At 37.8% G+C, this 17,641-nt stretch overlaps 2 protein-coding genes across 2 annotated transcripts in view; both read left to right on the forward strand.

The window, feature by feature from the left end:
- The window catches only part of GHR (growth hormone receptor), a 348,381-nt gene extending 333,980 nt beyond the window's left edge, over nucleotides 1-14,401 (forward strand). Inside the window, 6 exon segments of the mRNA XM_017867112.1 lie at nucleotides 2,688-2,853; nucleotides 5,202-5,292; nucleotides 10,599-10,617; nucleotides 10,619-10,651; nucleotides 10,653-10,670; nucleotides 11,006-14,401. Of these exon segments, the coding sequence (XP_017722601.1) occupies nucleotides 2,688-2,853; nucleotides 5,202-5,292; nucleotides 10,599-10,617; nucleotides 10,619-10,651; nucleotides 10,653-10,670; nucleotides 11,006-11,977 (1,299 nt within the window). The 3' untranslated portion in view covers nucleotides 11,978-14,401.
- On the forward strand, nucleotides 7-1,519 carry LOC108526377 (mortality factor 4-like protein 2). The gene has a single exon (XM_017867113.1). It carries the CDS (start codon nucleotides 68-70, stop codon nucleotides 848-850), a length of 783 nt encoding a protein of 260 aa, XP_017722602.1. The 5' UTR covers nucleotides 7-67; the 3' UTR covers nucleotides 851-1,519.
- Nucleotides 14,402-17,641: the final 3,240 nt, after the last annotated feature.

Consider the following 17,641-nt stretch of genomic DNA (forward strand, 5'->3'; position numbering starts at 1 on the left):
GGGTTCTCAACCTCGTGGACAGCAATCTGCAGAAGAAGAGAACTTCAAAAAACCAACTAGAAGCAACATGCAGAGAAGTAAGATGAGAGGGGCCTCCTCGGGAAAGAAGACAGCTGGTCCACAGCAGAAAAATCTTGAACCAGCTCTCCCAGGAAGAGGGGGGGGTCGCTCTGCAGAGAATCCCCCTTCAGGATCCGTGAGGAAGACCAGAAAGAACAAACAGAAGACTCCTGGAAACGGAGATGGTGGCAGTACCAGCGAAGCACCTCAGCCCCCTCGGAAGAAAAGGGCCCGGGCAGACCCCACTGTTGAAAGTGAGGAGGCGTTTAAGAATAGAATGGAGGTTAAAGTGAAGATTCCTGAAGAATTAAAACCATGGCTTGTTGAGGACTGGGACTTAGTTACCAGGCAGAAGCAGCTGTTTCAACTCCCTGCTAAGAAAAATGTAGATGCAATTCTGGAGGAGTATGCAAATTGCAAGAAGTCGCAGGGAAATGTTGATAATAAGGAATATGCGGTTAATGAAGTTGTGGCAGGAATAAAAGAATATTTCAATGTGATGTTGGGCACTCAGCTGCTCTACAAATTTGAGAGGCCCCAGTATGCTGAAATCCTCTTGGCTCACCCTGATGCTCCAATGTCTCAGGTTTATGGAGCACCACACCTACTGAGATTATTTGTAAGAATTGGAGCAATGTTGGCCTATACGCCCCTTGATGAGAAAAGCCTTGCATTATTGTTGGGCTATTTGCATGATTTCCTAAAATATCTGGCAAAGAATTCTGCATCTCTCTTTACTGCCAGTGATTACAAAGTGGCTTCTGCTGAGTACCACCGCAAAGCCCTGTGAGCGTCTACAGACAGCTCACCATTTTTGTCCTGTATCTGTAAACACTTTTTGTTCTTAGTCTTTTTCTTGTAAAATTGATGTTCTTTAAAATCGTTAATGTATAACAGGGCTTATGTTTCAGTTTGTTTTCTGTTCTGTTTTAAACAGAAAATAAAAGGAGTGTAAGCTCCTTTTCTCATTTCAAAGTTGCTACCAGTGTATGCAGTAATTAGAACAAAGAAGAAACAGTAGAACATTTTATTGCCTAGTTGACAACATTGCTTGAATGCTGGTGGTTCCTATCCCTTTGACACTACACAATTTTCTAATATGTGTTAATGCTACGTGACAAAACGCCCTGATTCCTAGTGCCAAAGGTTCAACTTAATGTATATACCTGAAAACCCATGCATTTGTGCTCTTTTTTTTTTTATGGTGCTTGAAGTAAAACAGCCCATCCTCTGCAAGTCCATCTATGTTGTTCTTAAGCATTCTATCTTTGCTCAAATTGTTGAAGGATGGTGATTTGTTTCATGGTTTTTGTATTTGAGTCTAATGCACGTTCTAACATGATAGAGGCAATGCATTATTGTGTAGCCACGGTTTTCTGGAAAAGTTGATATTTTAGGAATTGTATTTCAGATCTTAAATAAAATTTGTTTCTAAATTTCAAAGCAAAAAAAAAAAAAACTAAGAAAAAATAATAAAGTTCAGTATTCAGTGTCCTGCCTTAAACAAAGCATTTTAGGCATGCAAATAACCCATATATTCAGAGGTTCCTATAAAAAATACAAACAAACCGTGTCATATACACATGAGGCAAAAAAAAGATACTTTGTGAGTAGAAACTAATTGAGGTAAAAGAAAAACTTGTTTTAGAAGCTGAAGGCCCAGCTGCTGGCTTAATAAAACAAATTATGAGAATTTTATTTATGTGAAAATCCATCCTGTTGAAAAACCGAGTGTTTAAAGTTTTCTATAAACAGCAACAAGGTGTTCTACCAAAAAAATATATATATATATATGAAAAGCACATTGAATACCTGCTTTGAGTATTTGACTTGGAGGAAAATAGCATCACTAGTTGAGTATACCTCTTTGATAGCAATATGTGTTAAAAGTCTAACAAGCTCACTCTACCCTTCCCTGAGAACATAAAGGAGTATCCTAAGCTTAAGGGTTGTGAGACCTAGATATTTCTTACCAAAGAACTCCTATGACTTTTCTTTGCAAATTTTAAATAGCAAACTGTTTTGTGGTGGCTTTAAGCCTTCCAGAACAAGCGTATTAGATATGTAGTTCCTTTTAATAAAAGTATTTGGAAATTCAATAAAGGCAATTATGATTTTTCTAGGACCTTTTCCAATTCTGTGATTATGTGAATGACTACCCAGAATTTCCATCAAACACTGATATACAACTTGCTATGGCTACAGTTTATTTTGGTGTGGAAATATGTTTGTTTTTCTGTTCTTATTTCTTCCTTCATACAAAAGTGTAATATCCCAGATATGTAGACATCTACTCTGCCATTCAGAGTAATTCTAATATGCTTTAATCTTATTAACTATCTGGAAGACTAATGCACAGTTGTAGCTGCATTTCTTTAAGTGAGTCTATCATATATTTGGGTTTATACCAGACTAAATTTGTGAACTATTATCCATTTAAAAAATTATTATTTACATAATTATTTGCCTTAATCTTCCTTTAAATAGCAAATGCTCACAATGCATTTTAAAATATTACCTACTTTATAAAAATCCATTCTGAATACAAATGGGGGAATACCTGTAGTGTTTATTGCATTGAGTTGTTGATTCTTTAGCCAATATGCGTTTATATTTTGTCTTGAAAGATGGATCCTATATTGTCAACATCAGTTCCAGTGTACTCTTTGAAAGTGGATAAGGAATATGAAGTGCGTGTGAGATCCAAACAACGAAACTCTGGAAATTATGGCGAGTTCAGTGAGGTGCTCTATGTAACACTTCCTCAGATGAACCAATTTACATGTGAAGAAGGTAAAAGAAATAAAAGATTAAAATAGCAGCTAACCTGGCTTTTGTCAATATAACAGCTGATTCAACCCTGCACTGTTAGTGTGTTGTCCAGATCAAAATATATTAGCATCAGATATCATGATGAGAGACCTGGAGCTCAATATCTGTAACAGATATTGTTCATTGCAAAAGCAGAAGGAAGATTTAGTTTCCAAATTTTTCATTCAGGAAGTGTCCGGGGGACAGGTGGAAGTTTAGAGACAGGAATTCGGTGGCAATCTCCAGATGGTACAATTCAGATGATTCTTTTCTTTATATATTTTTATGTTCCTAAAATTTTCTGTAGTAAGTTTGTTTTGAATTTATAATCAGGAAAAAAAGCTGTTCTGATGATTAGGGAAGAAAGTACGTTTCTATATGGATGGATAGATACGTGGCATCTAAGAGGAAACCTAATATTGAGTCGGCATAGGTAGTCAACAGCAGCTGCATAGAGTTTTAGAAAGTGGAGGTATGGCTTTTTCCTAGAGGAAAGGCTAATAAGTAGGGTGGCAGTCATACTCAAAGGAGACATGGAACATTTGAAAACCCTGTGTAGGAGAATCACAGCAATGATTAAAGTTTTTTAAAATGGGACCTATGAATTTAGAATAAAAGAATTAAAACTTTTAGATACAGAAATAAAGAAAACTGATTAATAATGAGCGGAAAGTATAGAGTATTATAATTCTCAAATGGGAATTGGCTCTATTCCATCTTCACTGAAAACAGAAGTTTACAGGGCTATATGTTTGTTAACGAGACAACCACAAGCTACAAAGAAAATAAATTTATATTTCTGCATTTACTATACAGGTAGAATCTCATGATACTAAATAGCACTAGGATGAAAATTTCTGTAGCACCATTTTCTCTAAACTCTAGTTAACTGAATTCTTGTTTCCAAACTATTTGATATAATGCAATTCTGGTCTTAAAAGCATGATAGCTATACACCCTTAAGCTTAGTGTAGTGGCATTTAATTCACTTAACGTATATTTTTTAAGCTGTCTTTTCCTCTGTTACTAACAAAAAAAGAAACTTTAACTTTATGTTATTTTCCTGAATATGTCACTGATATGAAATTATAGACACTACAAGACAAAAAATGATTTTTTTCTCCCCACCAATTATTTAAAATGCTTATATTATCTCCCTAGGGGATTTTAATAACTTATTAAATAAGAAAAGACTATTTCAGCATAAAGGCCTACATTTTAAATGGCAATGTTGGCCGGGCACGTTGGCTCAAGCCTGTAATCCCAGCACTTTGGGAGGCCGAGACCGGCCGATCACGAGGTCAAGAGATCGAGACCATCCTGGCTAACACGGTGAAACCCCGTCTCTACTGAAAAAAATACAAAAGACTAGCTGGGCGAGGTGGCGGGTACCTGTAGTCCCAGCTACTGGGGCGGCTGAGGCAGGAGAATGGCGTAAACCCGGGAGGCGGAGCTTGCAGTGAGCTGAGATCCGGCCACTGTGCTCCAGCCTGGGCGACAGAGCAAGACTCCGTCTCAAAAAATAAATAAATAAATAAATAAATAAATAAATAAATAGCAATGTTAAGATAAATTTCATCTGTCATTTTTATGAAAAAGTGGTTAGCCTCTGCCTCTGTGGTAAGAATACTGGGAACCAACTGCAAAGTAGCTGGCAGGTACTCAATCTTAAGGAATGAAATAGAAGTTTTACAAACAGGTTCCCCCAAGTCTCATACAAAGTATACTAAAACCTGAAGATGGGAGCTCAGTAGTGATCTTTCTGTCAGTTTTATGTATATAATATACATGATATATATTTATTATATTTTAATTATTTAGCTGTGAAATTCTTTGTGTCTAAGAAGTTTCTGTCACGATTTATCAATAAAAACTCTGCCTTCATCTTTTTGATAAATCTTCAATCTGGAGGCTATGATAATCACCACACTTAAAAAAAAGTAGAAAAGAAACCAAATGGGCATTATTTAGGTAGTGTGTTAACAAGCAACACTTTTTTCCTAGAGCTTAAACCTTTATGATACTCCCTTGACATATAATATGCTTAAAGCAGATTGTTTGTTTTCATAAAACACACTGATTTTGAACTATATGGTGTTTCTTTATTTTGAAGTTTTTTTAATGTGAGGAGATTTGAAAAGTGGACAGAGATGTTCATAAAACAGAAAAAAACTAAGTCATTGCATTCTGTTTCAGTGGTTATCAAGAGAAATCACTGACTTTATTAGATGAATACAAACTATGAATTTTTTGTGAAAAGAGAAAGAGAAATGTAAACTGTGCTTCAACTATTCGTAATTCTGAGAGCGAAATATTATTGTGTGTTTCAGATTTCTACTTTCCATGGCTCTTAATTATTATCTTTGGAATATTTGGGCTAACAGTGATGCTATTTGTATTCTTATTTTCTAAACAGCAAAGGTAGGTGTGAAGTAGTATTCTTTGGTATTTTTTGCCAGTTGTCTAGATTTCCATATGTGTTTCTATTTGTTATTTGATATTTTCTTTGTCAAATTATGAGTGGAAATTTTAGTTAACCTAGTAAACTTTTATCTCCAGTTATATGTTTACCATTTATATAAAACTCAATTTGTTGTATTTATCATAGACAACTTAGAGGTTTAGATTCTATCTGGAGACTTGTACAGGACATTAAGAGGCTTAGGCTGGTGACTATGCATACCTTGTGATGTGTACCTCTTTATCCAAGAGCTAGCTCTTCCCCTCAAGTCCTCAACAAGTTTACCCATTTATTCCAGAACTTCAAAGTATTACTGAGCCTTTGGCTGAGTCTGATACAGTCCTTATATACAGACATTTCTTTTTTTTTCCTTGAGATGGAGTCTCACTCTGTTGCCCAGGCTGGAGTGCAATGGCACGATCTTGGCTCACTGCAGCCGCTGCCCCCCAGGTTCAAGTGATTCTCCTGCCTCAGCCTCCCGAGTAGCTGGGATTACAGGCACCCACCACTATGCCCGGCTAATTTTTGTGTGTTTTTGGTAGAGACAGAGTTTTGCCATGTTGGCCAGGCTAGTCTTGAACTCCTGATCTCAATATACAGGCAAAATTTAAGTGGCAAACTACCCAGGTAGATAGTTAAGTCTAATAAAACATTTTTTTAGACTTCATATGATGGTGATTTCAAGTAAATTCAGGTTTAATTTAAATTATTTGGATATTTATGATTTTGTGTTTCACCTGCATTTATAAACACAGCTAAAATTCTTTATAAGTGTAAGGAGATTTCATTCCACTTTCTCTTGGAATCAAAAGTCTTGAGTTCCAGTTATCATTTTGTCATTGCTGTTTGACCTTGTTTGAGTCCCAGAATCTCTCCAGGCCTCCATATTCTTATGGTTAATATGAGGGTATGGGTTATATAATCTTTAAATTTTCCTTGAGGTGTGATATATGTTATTTATATTATTCTGTTTTTCTCCTGATAGAAACTCACTACACACTACAGGAAATTTTTTTAAACAAAATATGGGAAAAATGATTGGTACTGATTGCCAGTGTCCTACATTTAAGGTTGCTTTGTTTGTTTGTTGTTTTTTTCTTTGTTTGTTTTGCTTTGCTTTGCTTTGTTTTTTTGAGATGGAGTCTTGCTCTGTCACCCAGGCTGGAGTCTGGAGAGTGTAGTAGCCCAATCTCAGCTCACGGCAACCTCCACCTCCCAGGTTCAAGCGATTCTCCTGCCTCAGACTCCTGAGTAGCTGGGATTACAGGCATGCGCCACCACGCCCAGCTAATTTTGTATTTTTAGATACAGTTTCGCCATGTTGGTCAGACTGGTCTCAAACTCCTGACCTCAGGTTATCCGCCCGCCTCAGCCTTCCAAAGTGCTGGGATTACAGGCATGAGTTACCGCGCCTGGCCCCATTTAAGGTATTTTTAAAGTCCCAATGGTTAACCTTGCTTCTTCTCCTAGAACTAAGATGACTAACACTCCCAGGTTGCCTAGAGCTCTCCTGGTTTTTAGCAATGCAAGTCCTGTGTGCCAGGAAATCCCTCAGTTCCAGGTAACCAAGGCAGTTGGTCCCCTTACCTAGAATTGAAAATAGGTTCTCCAGCTGAAGCCAAAAGGCATCTATAAATCAAAATGAGATCTATGTGAATAATTTTAAAATACTTTAATTTGTTTTATAAGGTAGTATAGCATTTGTAAACTTCAAAATATAATTTTCTTAGGAAGAAGAATTATTGGGACACTAGAGTTCTTGAGTGTCAAGCATGCTAAAAGTCTAACTGAATGCAGAAAGGGTTATTTTCAGTAGAGTTTTATGTCCAATTTTATAATATAAACCAATGGGAAAGTAAAATTCATTCTGCAGAATTCCATTTTGCACCTAACTTTCTGGCAACATTTCTATTTTCCAAAAAAGCAGCCATCATAAATCACAACACAATTTTCTGTTTTTTCAGGAAAATAAATAAATATATTTTTAGAATTTTAATTTGTGTATTTAAGTAATGCCAACAAAAAAAGAACCAAATTATTCTGCTGATTAATTTCAGTTTATTAATCTATATATCTGGTGGGGAAATTTATACATAACTTCAGTAGATAAATTCACAAGGTATATAAAGTAATTAGCTCTTAGTATTAGTTGTGAATTTCTAGCCATTGTGAAGGCCAAGTCAATTTGTTATGTTGTTTAGTTATATTAGCTAACAATATTAGGAAGAAAAAATTATCCTCTCAAAAAGTAAGATTTTCAAGAAAACATATTACTTCTAATAGAGTGCTTTTTATAAATAATGAAAGTCTTAACTATAATGGTTAGTCAAAATCACCAGATTCTACAATTGATTTGAAATCTTTATTGTTCTCCCAATTGTCCTGCACTGAATTGAATTTTCTGTAGGAAAGAATTAACTTTTTTTCATTTGCCCAATAAAAACCCTTATCATTGTCTAAATTTGCATGTTCTACTGAAAGTGGTAAATAGTAGCAAACATTTGTCAGCAAGTATGGACAGAACATGTAGTTCCAACAATTAAATTGATACTGCAAAGAATGAGATTCTTCCTAGAACTGTAGGGCTGTAAAGTGGCTTCAGGTCCTACATGCCTTTGAAATTTTGTGAGTCCACAATTCATTATCCAACCCACTTCACCCTGCTTTAATCCAGTTAATTGAGTCAACTCTAGCAAAATTTATAATTTTATTTGTATCTGATACAAAATCACAAACTAAGTTTCAAGTCAGGCTATACTGGTTCCTACCACACAACCCACCCAGCCTTTGAGCTGTTACCAATTGAGGAAAGAAATAACTGAATCAGCCTAAAATAGAACTTCCAAACCAATAGCCAAATTCAGCCTACAGATTCACATTTTATTTTATTTTATTTAGTTTTGATTTTAGAGTGAAGATTTTCCTACAAAGTGTTTGTAAAATAGAGAATTTTCACACAAAATCCAGATTTGGGGTTATCTTTTAAAAAATGAAAGATGTAGTGAAACTGAACAAGACGGCATATGCTGCAGCAGACAACTAGCTGTCCTATTTGGGACTGGCACACATTCTCTAATTTTCCACCATCCTCATTCCTCCTAATGACTTTGCAACTGTCTTGCTTTATTCATCTGCATGACCTGCTTGGGCCCCTTAGATTTATGGTCTGCCACTGTGACATAAGGTCACTACAACCCCTAGAAAACCACTAGCACATGCCTGAATGCATCATCCTATTCAAAAAGGAGAAGCACACGTCACAAAGTCAAATATCAGCCATTTGGAAACCTTTGCTTCCTGTGATTAGAGTTATGTTCCATCTTTTTATGTTTTTGAGAATTTGAAATATTGATTTAGAGATGCAAAATCAAGAAAAGAAAAAAAAAAAAAACAGCAAAACAGCAGCATGATGCAAAGAACCTGGGTTTTGGTTTGGAGTCAGGTTCTCTGGGTTTGAGCCCCAACTGTACCAACTATCAGTGCATGATTTGAACATGTTCCTTAATTTTCCAAGTTTTTGCACATATATATCATCTGCCTCCCTGGGAGTCATAAGGATTAAGTGAAATGTTTAGTGCAGGGGTCACAAACTTATTTCATGGAGTCAGAGTACATTTTTAGACTTTTCAAGCCATACAGTGTCTGTCACAACTACTCAACTCTGCCACTGTGGCATGAAAGTGGCCATAGACAATATGAAAATAAATGAAGATGCTTGTGTTCTCATAAAATTTTATCTACACAAACAGGTGACAGGCCAGATTTGGCCCACAGACCTTAATTTAATGACCCACAGTTTAGTGCAAAATATATCCCACAGCGTCTGATTTATCAGAAGCACTAAAAAATGAAAGTAGTTATTATTAATAATTTGTATTGCTTATTTCTATATCTGTAATTCATTAGTAACAATTTGCTTTAACATTTGCCCCACTGAGTAATAGAGGCTACTTAATGCAATTTATAAAATGGAATTTTGCTTATTGCTTGGATTAGGTAAAATGGCAAGTAGAAATATTGAGAGAATGTATTCCTTATGGAATGGACTAGACTGACCATTCACACTGAGTGGAACAGCAACTGATATCCAAAAATCAGGTTACCACATCTTCATGACAGTGTCATCTCTGAATAGTCAGCAGTTTTTTAAAAGATTAAATGAATTGTTTGAAATAATATCTGAGCCTTTTTTCAGTGCTATAATTTGATTTTAAAAAATAAACTCCAGGCCAGATACTATGGCTTATAGCATATAAACCCAGCACTTTGGGAGGATAAGGCGGGAGGATTGCCCTGAGGCCAGGAGTTCCAGACAGTTCAGGCAGTGACTAGAGCAAGACTCCATTACAAATAATGAAACAATAAAAATTAGCCTACCCTGTAGTCCTAGCTACTTACGAGGCTGAGGCAGGAATATCGCTTGGCCCAGGAGTTTGAGGCTGCAGTGAATTATGATTGCACTACTAGACTCCAACCTGGGTGATAAATTAAGATCATGTCTCAAAAAGTTTAAAAAAAAATTAAAATCACCATAAACTCCAATTACACTATTAATTGTACAAAATAGATACATGATTTATTCATTTTTATGACCAAAAAATAATTTAAAGATTTGGAACAGAAAATGTAAATGCATCCTAGAATTGTGTCTATAAACCCATACTGATTAGTTAGAGATAGTTCAAATTTAGTCTGTCCCATCTGAAATGAATCGTGCAGTAAAACCCTGTTTAATAAGATCATCTTAGATAATATCATAATTAATATGAACTATATAGCTAACCTACCGAAGTCTACCCTTTTTCAAGAGTGCAAGTAATCTTGGCTCCATGTGTATTGATTCTTTTTCGTTCTTTCTTTTCTGTACAAATTACTGATGAGATGTACACTGGAATTGCCTTATAGCTGACATGGAAATCAGCTTCAGATGAAATTAAATTTCTTACTTTCAAATACTAAATCTGGCTGAAAATAAAAAGCATTAAGAAAAAAAGGATTGTGGGAAAAACACATTTTCTTTTAATAGACTTCAGATGAGGCCTTTTGGGTTTTTTAATTGTTGTTCTTTTTTTCCTTCTACAATTTTTCTTTCTCATTTACTGTCTAATATTTTTTCTGTTTTTCATACTCAATTATATAAAGTAACCAGACATATTCTGGAAAAGTAAATAGTATTGCCAATATTTTATTTCTATCTTTTCTATAATTGAGAATTTATGTAGCTTTTAAGTATGTCAAAACTCAAATATTTTATACTGTTTTCAAGGATTAAAATGCTGATTCTGCCCCCCAGTTCCAGTTCCAAAGATTAAAGGAATTCGATCCAGATCTCCTCAAGGTAATTAGTAATTTTATCTAAATGGTGGCTAGTACTAATTAACACCTGAAGTAATCCTGTCCAATATGTTTAAAGTTTTCTGTAAGCTATATATAAATCAACTATTTCAATTTTTCTTGTATCTCGTCTCCGTGGAGAAAATTTTTTTTAAATATTCTCTCTCTTAAAAATAAGAAAATGTCATATGTATAAAAGTTATGCAGTAATTTATGTTTTGTTATATGTTTTGTTACTGTTGTTCTTATTGTAACCATAATCTCTGAACATCATTTGCTAATTCATTTAATTATTATGAGTTTCTTTTCATAGATCTTCATTTTCTTTCTATTTTCTAGGAAGGAAAATTAGAGGAGGTGAACACAATTTTAGCCATTCATGATAGCTATAAACCCGAATTCCACAGTGATGACTCTTGGGTTGAATTTATTGAGCTAGATATTGATGAGCCAGATGAAAAGAATGAGGGATCAGACACAGACAGACTTCTAAGCAGTGACCATCAGAAATCACATAGTAACCTAGGGGTGAAGGATGGCGACTCTGGACGTACCAGCTGTTACGAACCTGACATTCTGGAGACTGATTTCAATGCCAATGACATACATGAGGGTACCTCAGAGGTTGCTCAGCCGCAGAGGTTAAAAGGGGAAACAGATCTCTTATGCCTTGACCAGAAGAATCAAAATAAGTCACCTTATCATGATGCTTGCCCTGCTACTCAGCAGCCCAGTGTTATCCAAGCAGAGAAAAACAAACCACAACCACTTCCTACTGATGGAGCTGAGTCAACTCATCAAGCTGCCCATATTCAGCTAAGCAATCCAAGTTCACTGGCAAACATCGACTTTTATGCCCAGGTGAGCGACATTACACCAGCAGGTAGTGTGGTCCTTTCCCCAGGCCAAAAGAATAAGGCAGGGATGTCCCAGTGTGACATGCACCTGGAAATGGTCTCACTCTGCCAAGAAAACTTCATTATGGACAATGCCTACTTCTGTGAGGCAGATGCCAAAAAGTGCATCCCTGTGGCTCCTCACATCAAGGTTGAATCACACATAGAGCCAAGCTTTAACCAAGAGGATATTTACATCACCACCGAAAGCCTTACCACTACTGCTGGGAGGCCTGGGACAACAGAACATATTCCAGGTTCTGAGATGCCTGTCCCAGACTATACCTCCATTCATATAGTACAGTCCCCACAGGGCCTCATACTCAATGCGACTGCCTTGCCCTTGCCTGACAAAGAGTTTCTCTCATCGTGTGGCTATGTGAGCACAGACCAACTGAACAAAATCATGCCTTAGCCTTTCTTTGATTTCCCAAGAGCTACGTATTTAATGGCAAAGAATTGGCTGGGGCAATAACGTTTAAACCAAAACAATGTTTAAACCTTTTTTGCAGGGGTGACAGGGTGGGATATGGATTCTAAAATGCCTTTTCCCGAAATGCTGAAATATGATGTTAAAAAAATAAGAAGAATGCTCAATCAGATAGATATTTCTGTTGTGCAATGTAAATATTTTAAAGAATTGTGTCAGACTGTTTAGTAGCAGTGATTGTCTTATTATTGTGGGTGTTAATTTTTGATACTAAGCATTGAATGGCTATGTTTTAATGTGTAGTAAATCACGCTTTTGAAAAGCAAAAAAATCAGGTGGCTTTTGCAGTTCAGGAAAATTGAATGCAAACCATAGCACAGGCTAATTTTTTGTTGTTTCTTAAATAAAAAACTTTTTTATTTAAAAAATTAAATTAAAACTAGAGGTGAGAAAATTAAACTGTAAGCAAGAAGGCAAAAATAGTTTGGATATGTAAAACATTTATTTTGACATAAAATTGATAAAGATATTTTAATAATTTAGATTTCAAGCATGGCTATTTTATATTACATTACACACTGTGTACTGCAGTTGGTGTGACCCCTCTAAGGAGTGTAGCAACTACAGTCTAAAGCTGGTTTAATGTTTTGGCCAATGCACCTAAAGAAAAACAAACTGGTTTTTTACAAAGCCCTTTTGTACCTCCCCAGACTCCTTCAACAATTCTAAAATGATTGTAGTAATCTGCATTATTGGAACATAATTGTTTTTTTAAACAAATACTTTTTTAGCAAATTTTTAAACAAATATTTGTTAATTTAGAAAACTTTAAAGTGTTTGCACAGATCAACTTACTGGGCACCAAAAGAAGTAAAAGCAAAAAAAGAAAACCTTTCTTCACCAAATCTTGGTTCATGCCAAAAAAATACATGCTAAGAGAAGTAGAAATCATAGCTGGTTCATACTGACCAAGATGCTTAAGTGCTGCAGTTGCACATGGAGTGAATTTTTTAGTGTGTGCAGATGGTGAGAGATAAGATCTATAGCCTCTGCAGCGGAATCTGTTCCCACCCAACTTGGTTTTGTTACATAATTATCCAGGAAGGGAATAAGGTACAAGAAGCATTTTGTAAGTCGAAGCAAATCAAATGAAATTAACTGGGTAATCAAGCAAAGAGTTCAAGAAATAGGTTTTTGTTTCACAGCCTATAACCAGACACATACTCATTTTTCATGGTAATGAACAGAACATAGAAGAAACAAGGTTTTCAGTCCCCACAGATAACTGAAAATTATTTAAACCTCTAAAAGAAACTTTCTTTCTCACTAAATCTTTTATAGGATTTATTTAAAATAGCAAAAGAAGAAGTTTCATCATTTTTTACTTCCTCTCTGAGTGGATTGGCCTCAAAGCAAGCATTCAGAAGAAAAAGAAGGGACCTCAATAATTTAGAAATTATTTTGCAATCCCTTAATATCCTAAACATCAGTTGTTGTTGTTGTTGTTGTTGTTGTTGTTGTTGTTGAGATGGAGTCTCACTCTGTAGCCAGGCTAGAGTACAGTGGCGTGATCTTGGCTCACTGCAATCTCCACCTCCCCCAGGTTCAAGCGATTCCCCTGCCTCAGCCTCCTGAATAGCTGGGACTACAGGCACTCACCACCACGCCAGGCTAATTTTTTTGTATGTTAGCAGAGATGGGGTTTCACTATGTTGGCCAGGATGGTCTCAATCTCCTGACCTCATGATCCGCCCAAGTTGGCCTCCAAAAGTGCTGGGATTACAAGTGTGAGCCACCGTGCCCAGCCCTAAACATCATTCTTAAGAGCATTGGGATATTTCCTGAAAAGGTTTATGAAAAAGAAGAATCTCATCTCAGTGAAGAATACTTCTCATTTTTAAAAAAAAGCTTAAAACTTTGAAGTTAGCTTTAACTTAAATAGTATTTCCCATTTATCGCAGACCTTTTTTAGGAAGCAAGCTTAATGCCTGATAATTTTGAATTCCCTTTCTTGCAGGAAGGACTATGAAAAACTAGAATTGAATGTTTAAAGTTCAACATGTTATTTGTAATAGATGTTTAATAGATGTTCTGCTACATTGCTGCTATGGTTTTCTCCAAGAGCTACATAATTTAGTTTCATATAAAGTATCATCAGTGTAGAACCTAATTCAATTCAAAGCTGTGTGTTTGGAAGACTATCTTACTATTTCACAACAGCCTGACAACATTTCTATAGCCAAAAATAGCTAAATACCTCAATCAGTCTCAGAATGTCATTTTGGTACTTTGGTGGCCACACAAGCCATTATTCACTAGTATGACTAGTTGTGTCTGGCAGTTTATATTTAACTCTCTTTATGTCTGTGGATTTTTTCCTTCAAAGTTTAATAAATTTATTTTCTTGGATTCCTGATAGTGTGCTTCTGTTATCAGACACCAACATAAAAATGATCTAAACCACTCTGTATAGTGTGAATTATCATTGTAAGGAGAGCTTAGCACCACTGGATCAAATACATCAGCACTGGGTATGGAGATTTTTATAGGCTGGGATATAGAGAGGGAAACATAAACCCCTTCCCTTATTTTTTGAGGAGACAAAAGCCCAACTCAGAAATATCCTACTGGCTTGGCCCTCCCCTTAGGCTGTGACTCCCCATGAGCAAAGGTTCATAAGAGTCGTGTATTCGATGCATCATAGAAAATAAATGACATGGGTGTGGGGTGAGGGAGAGTGACATGTGAGCATTATCTTTATATTTCCAGCTTGAGCATGTTGTCTGGAAGGAAGGAAAGCAGCTCTTCGTCTGCCATTCACCCATTGGCCTAACTCAGTTTATTGGACTAGCTGCTTGTTATCATGGGAATCAGCTAATAAGTCAGGCTTGGGAGAAAGGCTGATTAGGTAGGTTGTGTAAGAGCTTGAGAGAGCCATGAAGTATAGATTCCTACAGCAGGAGGCAGGCTGCAGGTGAGGTGGCTACTGAACCCTAGGCTCCTGAGCAGGCACTGGATTCTGAAATGTAGGAATCTGGTGATGACATTGATAAATCTACTAAACAATGAGGTATTACTTCAGCAAGTCAAATGCAAAGTGCCACAACTTTCTATAATACTTGAGGGTTATATTAAAAAAAAAAAAATTGTCTTCATCTGCTGCCTTCTGCCCTGAGAGCAGTCATTACCTGAAAGAACCATGGAGTGAAGCCTCAGGGATTCTTCATATGGATGCTTTAAGGTATGAGGAGTATAGGGAAAAGGAAGCCTGCCTACTTCCATGGATTGAAATAACACAGTTCTATTTCAGAAGATTAATGATGTGTTGAAAATGGCTACACACGTTTCAGCATTTCAATTTCTCAAAGTTTCTAACACTTTATTCAAGTGGTATAATATTTACATATTTACATATTTTATACCAAAATATGTCTTTTATGTGCTTGTTATGTGGGTAAGAAATAGTGACCAGAAAAACCAGAAGTTACTTAAATATAAACTTTTTAGTTTGGAATCCAAGATCCCACATAATTTGCCCCAGTCTCCTTTGACAGTTTAGAATTTAAGACCTAGATGTAAATGTGTCTGGAATTGGTGGCTTCTTGGTCTCACTGACTTCAAGAATGAAGCTGCGGACCCTTGTGGTGTTACAGTTCTTAAAGATGGTGTGTCCAGAGTTTGTTCCTTCAGATGTTCAGATGTGTCCAGAGTTTCTTCCTTTTGGTGGGTTCATGGTCTCTCTGGCTTCAGGAGTTGAGCTGCAGATCTTCGCAGTGAGTGTTACAGTTCATAAAGGTGGTGCCGACCCAAAGAGTGAGCAGCAGCAAGATTTATTGAGAAGAGTGAAAGAACAAAGCCTCCACATCATGGATGGGGACCCAAGTGAGCAGACTGCCACTGCTGCAGCCTGCTTTTATTCCCTTCTCTGACCCCAAGCACATTCTGCTGATTGGCCATTTTACAGAGAGCTGATTGGTCTGTTTTGACAGAGTGCTGATTGGTGCATTTACAATCCCTGAGCTAGACACAGAGTGCTGATTGGTGCATTTACAATCCTCTAGCTAGACATGAAAGTTGTCCAAGTCCCCACCAGATTAGCTATATACAGAGTGCTGATTGGTGCATCCACAAACCCTGAGCTAGACACAGAGTGCTGATGGGTGCATTTCCAATCCTCTAGCTAGACATGAAAGTTCTCTAAGTTCCCACCTGACTCAGGAGCCCAGCTGGCTTTGCCTAGTGGATCCCACACCACGGCCGCAGGTGGAGCTACCCGTCAGTCCCGCACAGCCAGCCCACACTCAGCCCTTGGGCGGTGGATGGGACGGGGAGAGGGGAGCAGGGGGCAGCACCCGTCTGGGAGGCTTGGGCCCCGGGGCAGCCCACCACGGGGTGCTCGGGCATGGCGGGCTGCAAGTCCCCAGCCCTGCCCCACGGGGAGGCGTCTGAGGTCCGGTGAGAATTCGAGCTAGGCGCAGGCCTGCCGGCAGTGCTGGGGGACTGGGCATCCCCTCCACAGCTGCTGGCTGAGCGCTAAGCCCCTCACTGCCTGGGCTGGTGGCGTCAGTGGGCCGCTCTGAGTGCGGGTCGCCCAGCCTGCGCCCAGCCATAACTCACACTGGCCCGCAAGCACCCCGAGCAGCCCTGGTTCCCCACTAGGCCTCTCTCTCCATGCCTACGGCTCCAACCTCGGCCAGCCCAGAGTGGGGCTCCCACAGTGCAGTGGCTCAAGCAGAGCCAGAGTGGATGCAGAGGCGGAGGAGGTGCCGAGAGCGAGCCAGGGCTGCTTGCACGTTATCACCTCTCATAAAGGGCACAGCTTCTAAATAAGAATTTGACGTTTGGTTAACATTCAATTTCTGTTGCTGTGGAAATCTAATGAGCATATGATGTCAGCTATGTTACATAGGAAATATTGCTCATGGTTTAAATGATCCCTGACTGATAAATGACTTCTGGATAGGGAGAAACTATAAACACCTGGAGATAAGTTACACTTTGGACTTGAGAGTAATGACTTTTGTAATTAAGCATTTCCCCTATAGAAATACTGGAAGCTATGTTTCTGGAGTTGTAACAGGAGTAACTGGCTCCAGTTAGGCATAGAGCTTCCAAGCCTGGGAGACTCCTTTACCTGCCCAATACCTTCCTTGAATCTGAGCTGTCACCTGTAGGAAGAGAGGAAGGAAAAGACCTGCTGGATAGCTATATAAACAGCTGTTTAGACTGCTTCGTGCACTGTTATCCTTACTGTGACTCTAAAGCAGAAAGCCTGATGCTGTATCCCTTCTGTCCTACATCCCTCTGGGTAGACTGGAACCAAGTATGGTGAATCTGGGGAATCTTTGGTTGAGCCTAAGAAGATCCCCTTGGGTATGTAGCAAAAGACACTTGCCATTTCTTGAACAAAGTTTGTGCTTTCCCCTCTCTGTGTTCTTGGTCATGCCTCCTCCTTCAACTGAAAAGCTCCCACTTGCCAACCCTGCCTGTCAAGATTCCCTTCATCCTTCATGGCCCAGCTCAAATGCCTCCTTCATGAACTCTCCTCTGATTCCCATCATCCAGTCAGTGATCATTTCTTCTGAACCATGTTTAATGGTGTTTATCACACTACTTTGGTAGGTCACCTAACAAACGGCTAGAATAGAT

This window comes from Rhinopithecus bieti, unplaced genomic scaffold (assembly GCF_001698545.2).
Source record: "Rhinopithecus bieti isolate Rb0 unplaced genomic scaffold, ASM169854v2 scaffold_3610, whole genome shotgun sequence".
NCBI lineage: Eukaryota > Metazoa > Chordata > Mammalia > Primates > Cercopithecidae > Rhinopithecus > Rhinopithecus bieti.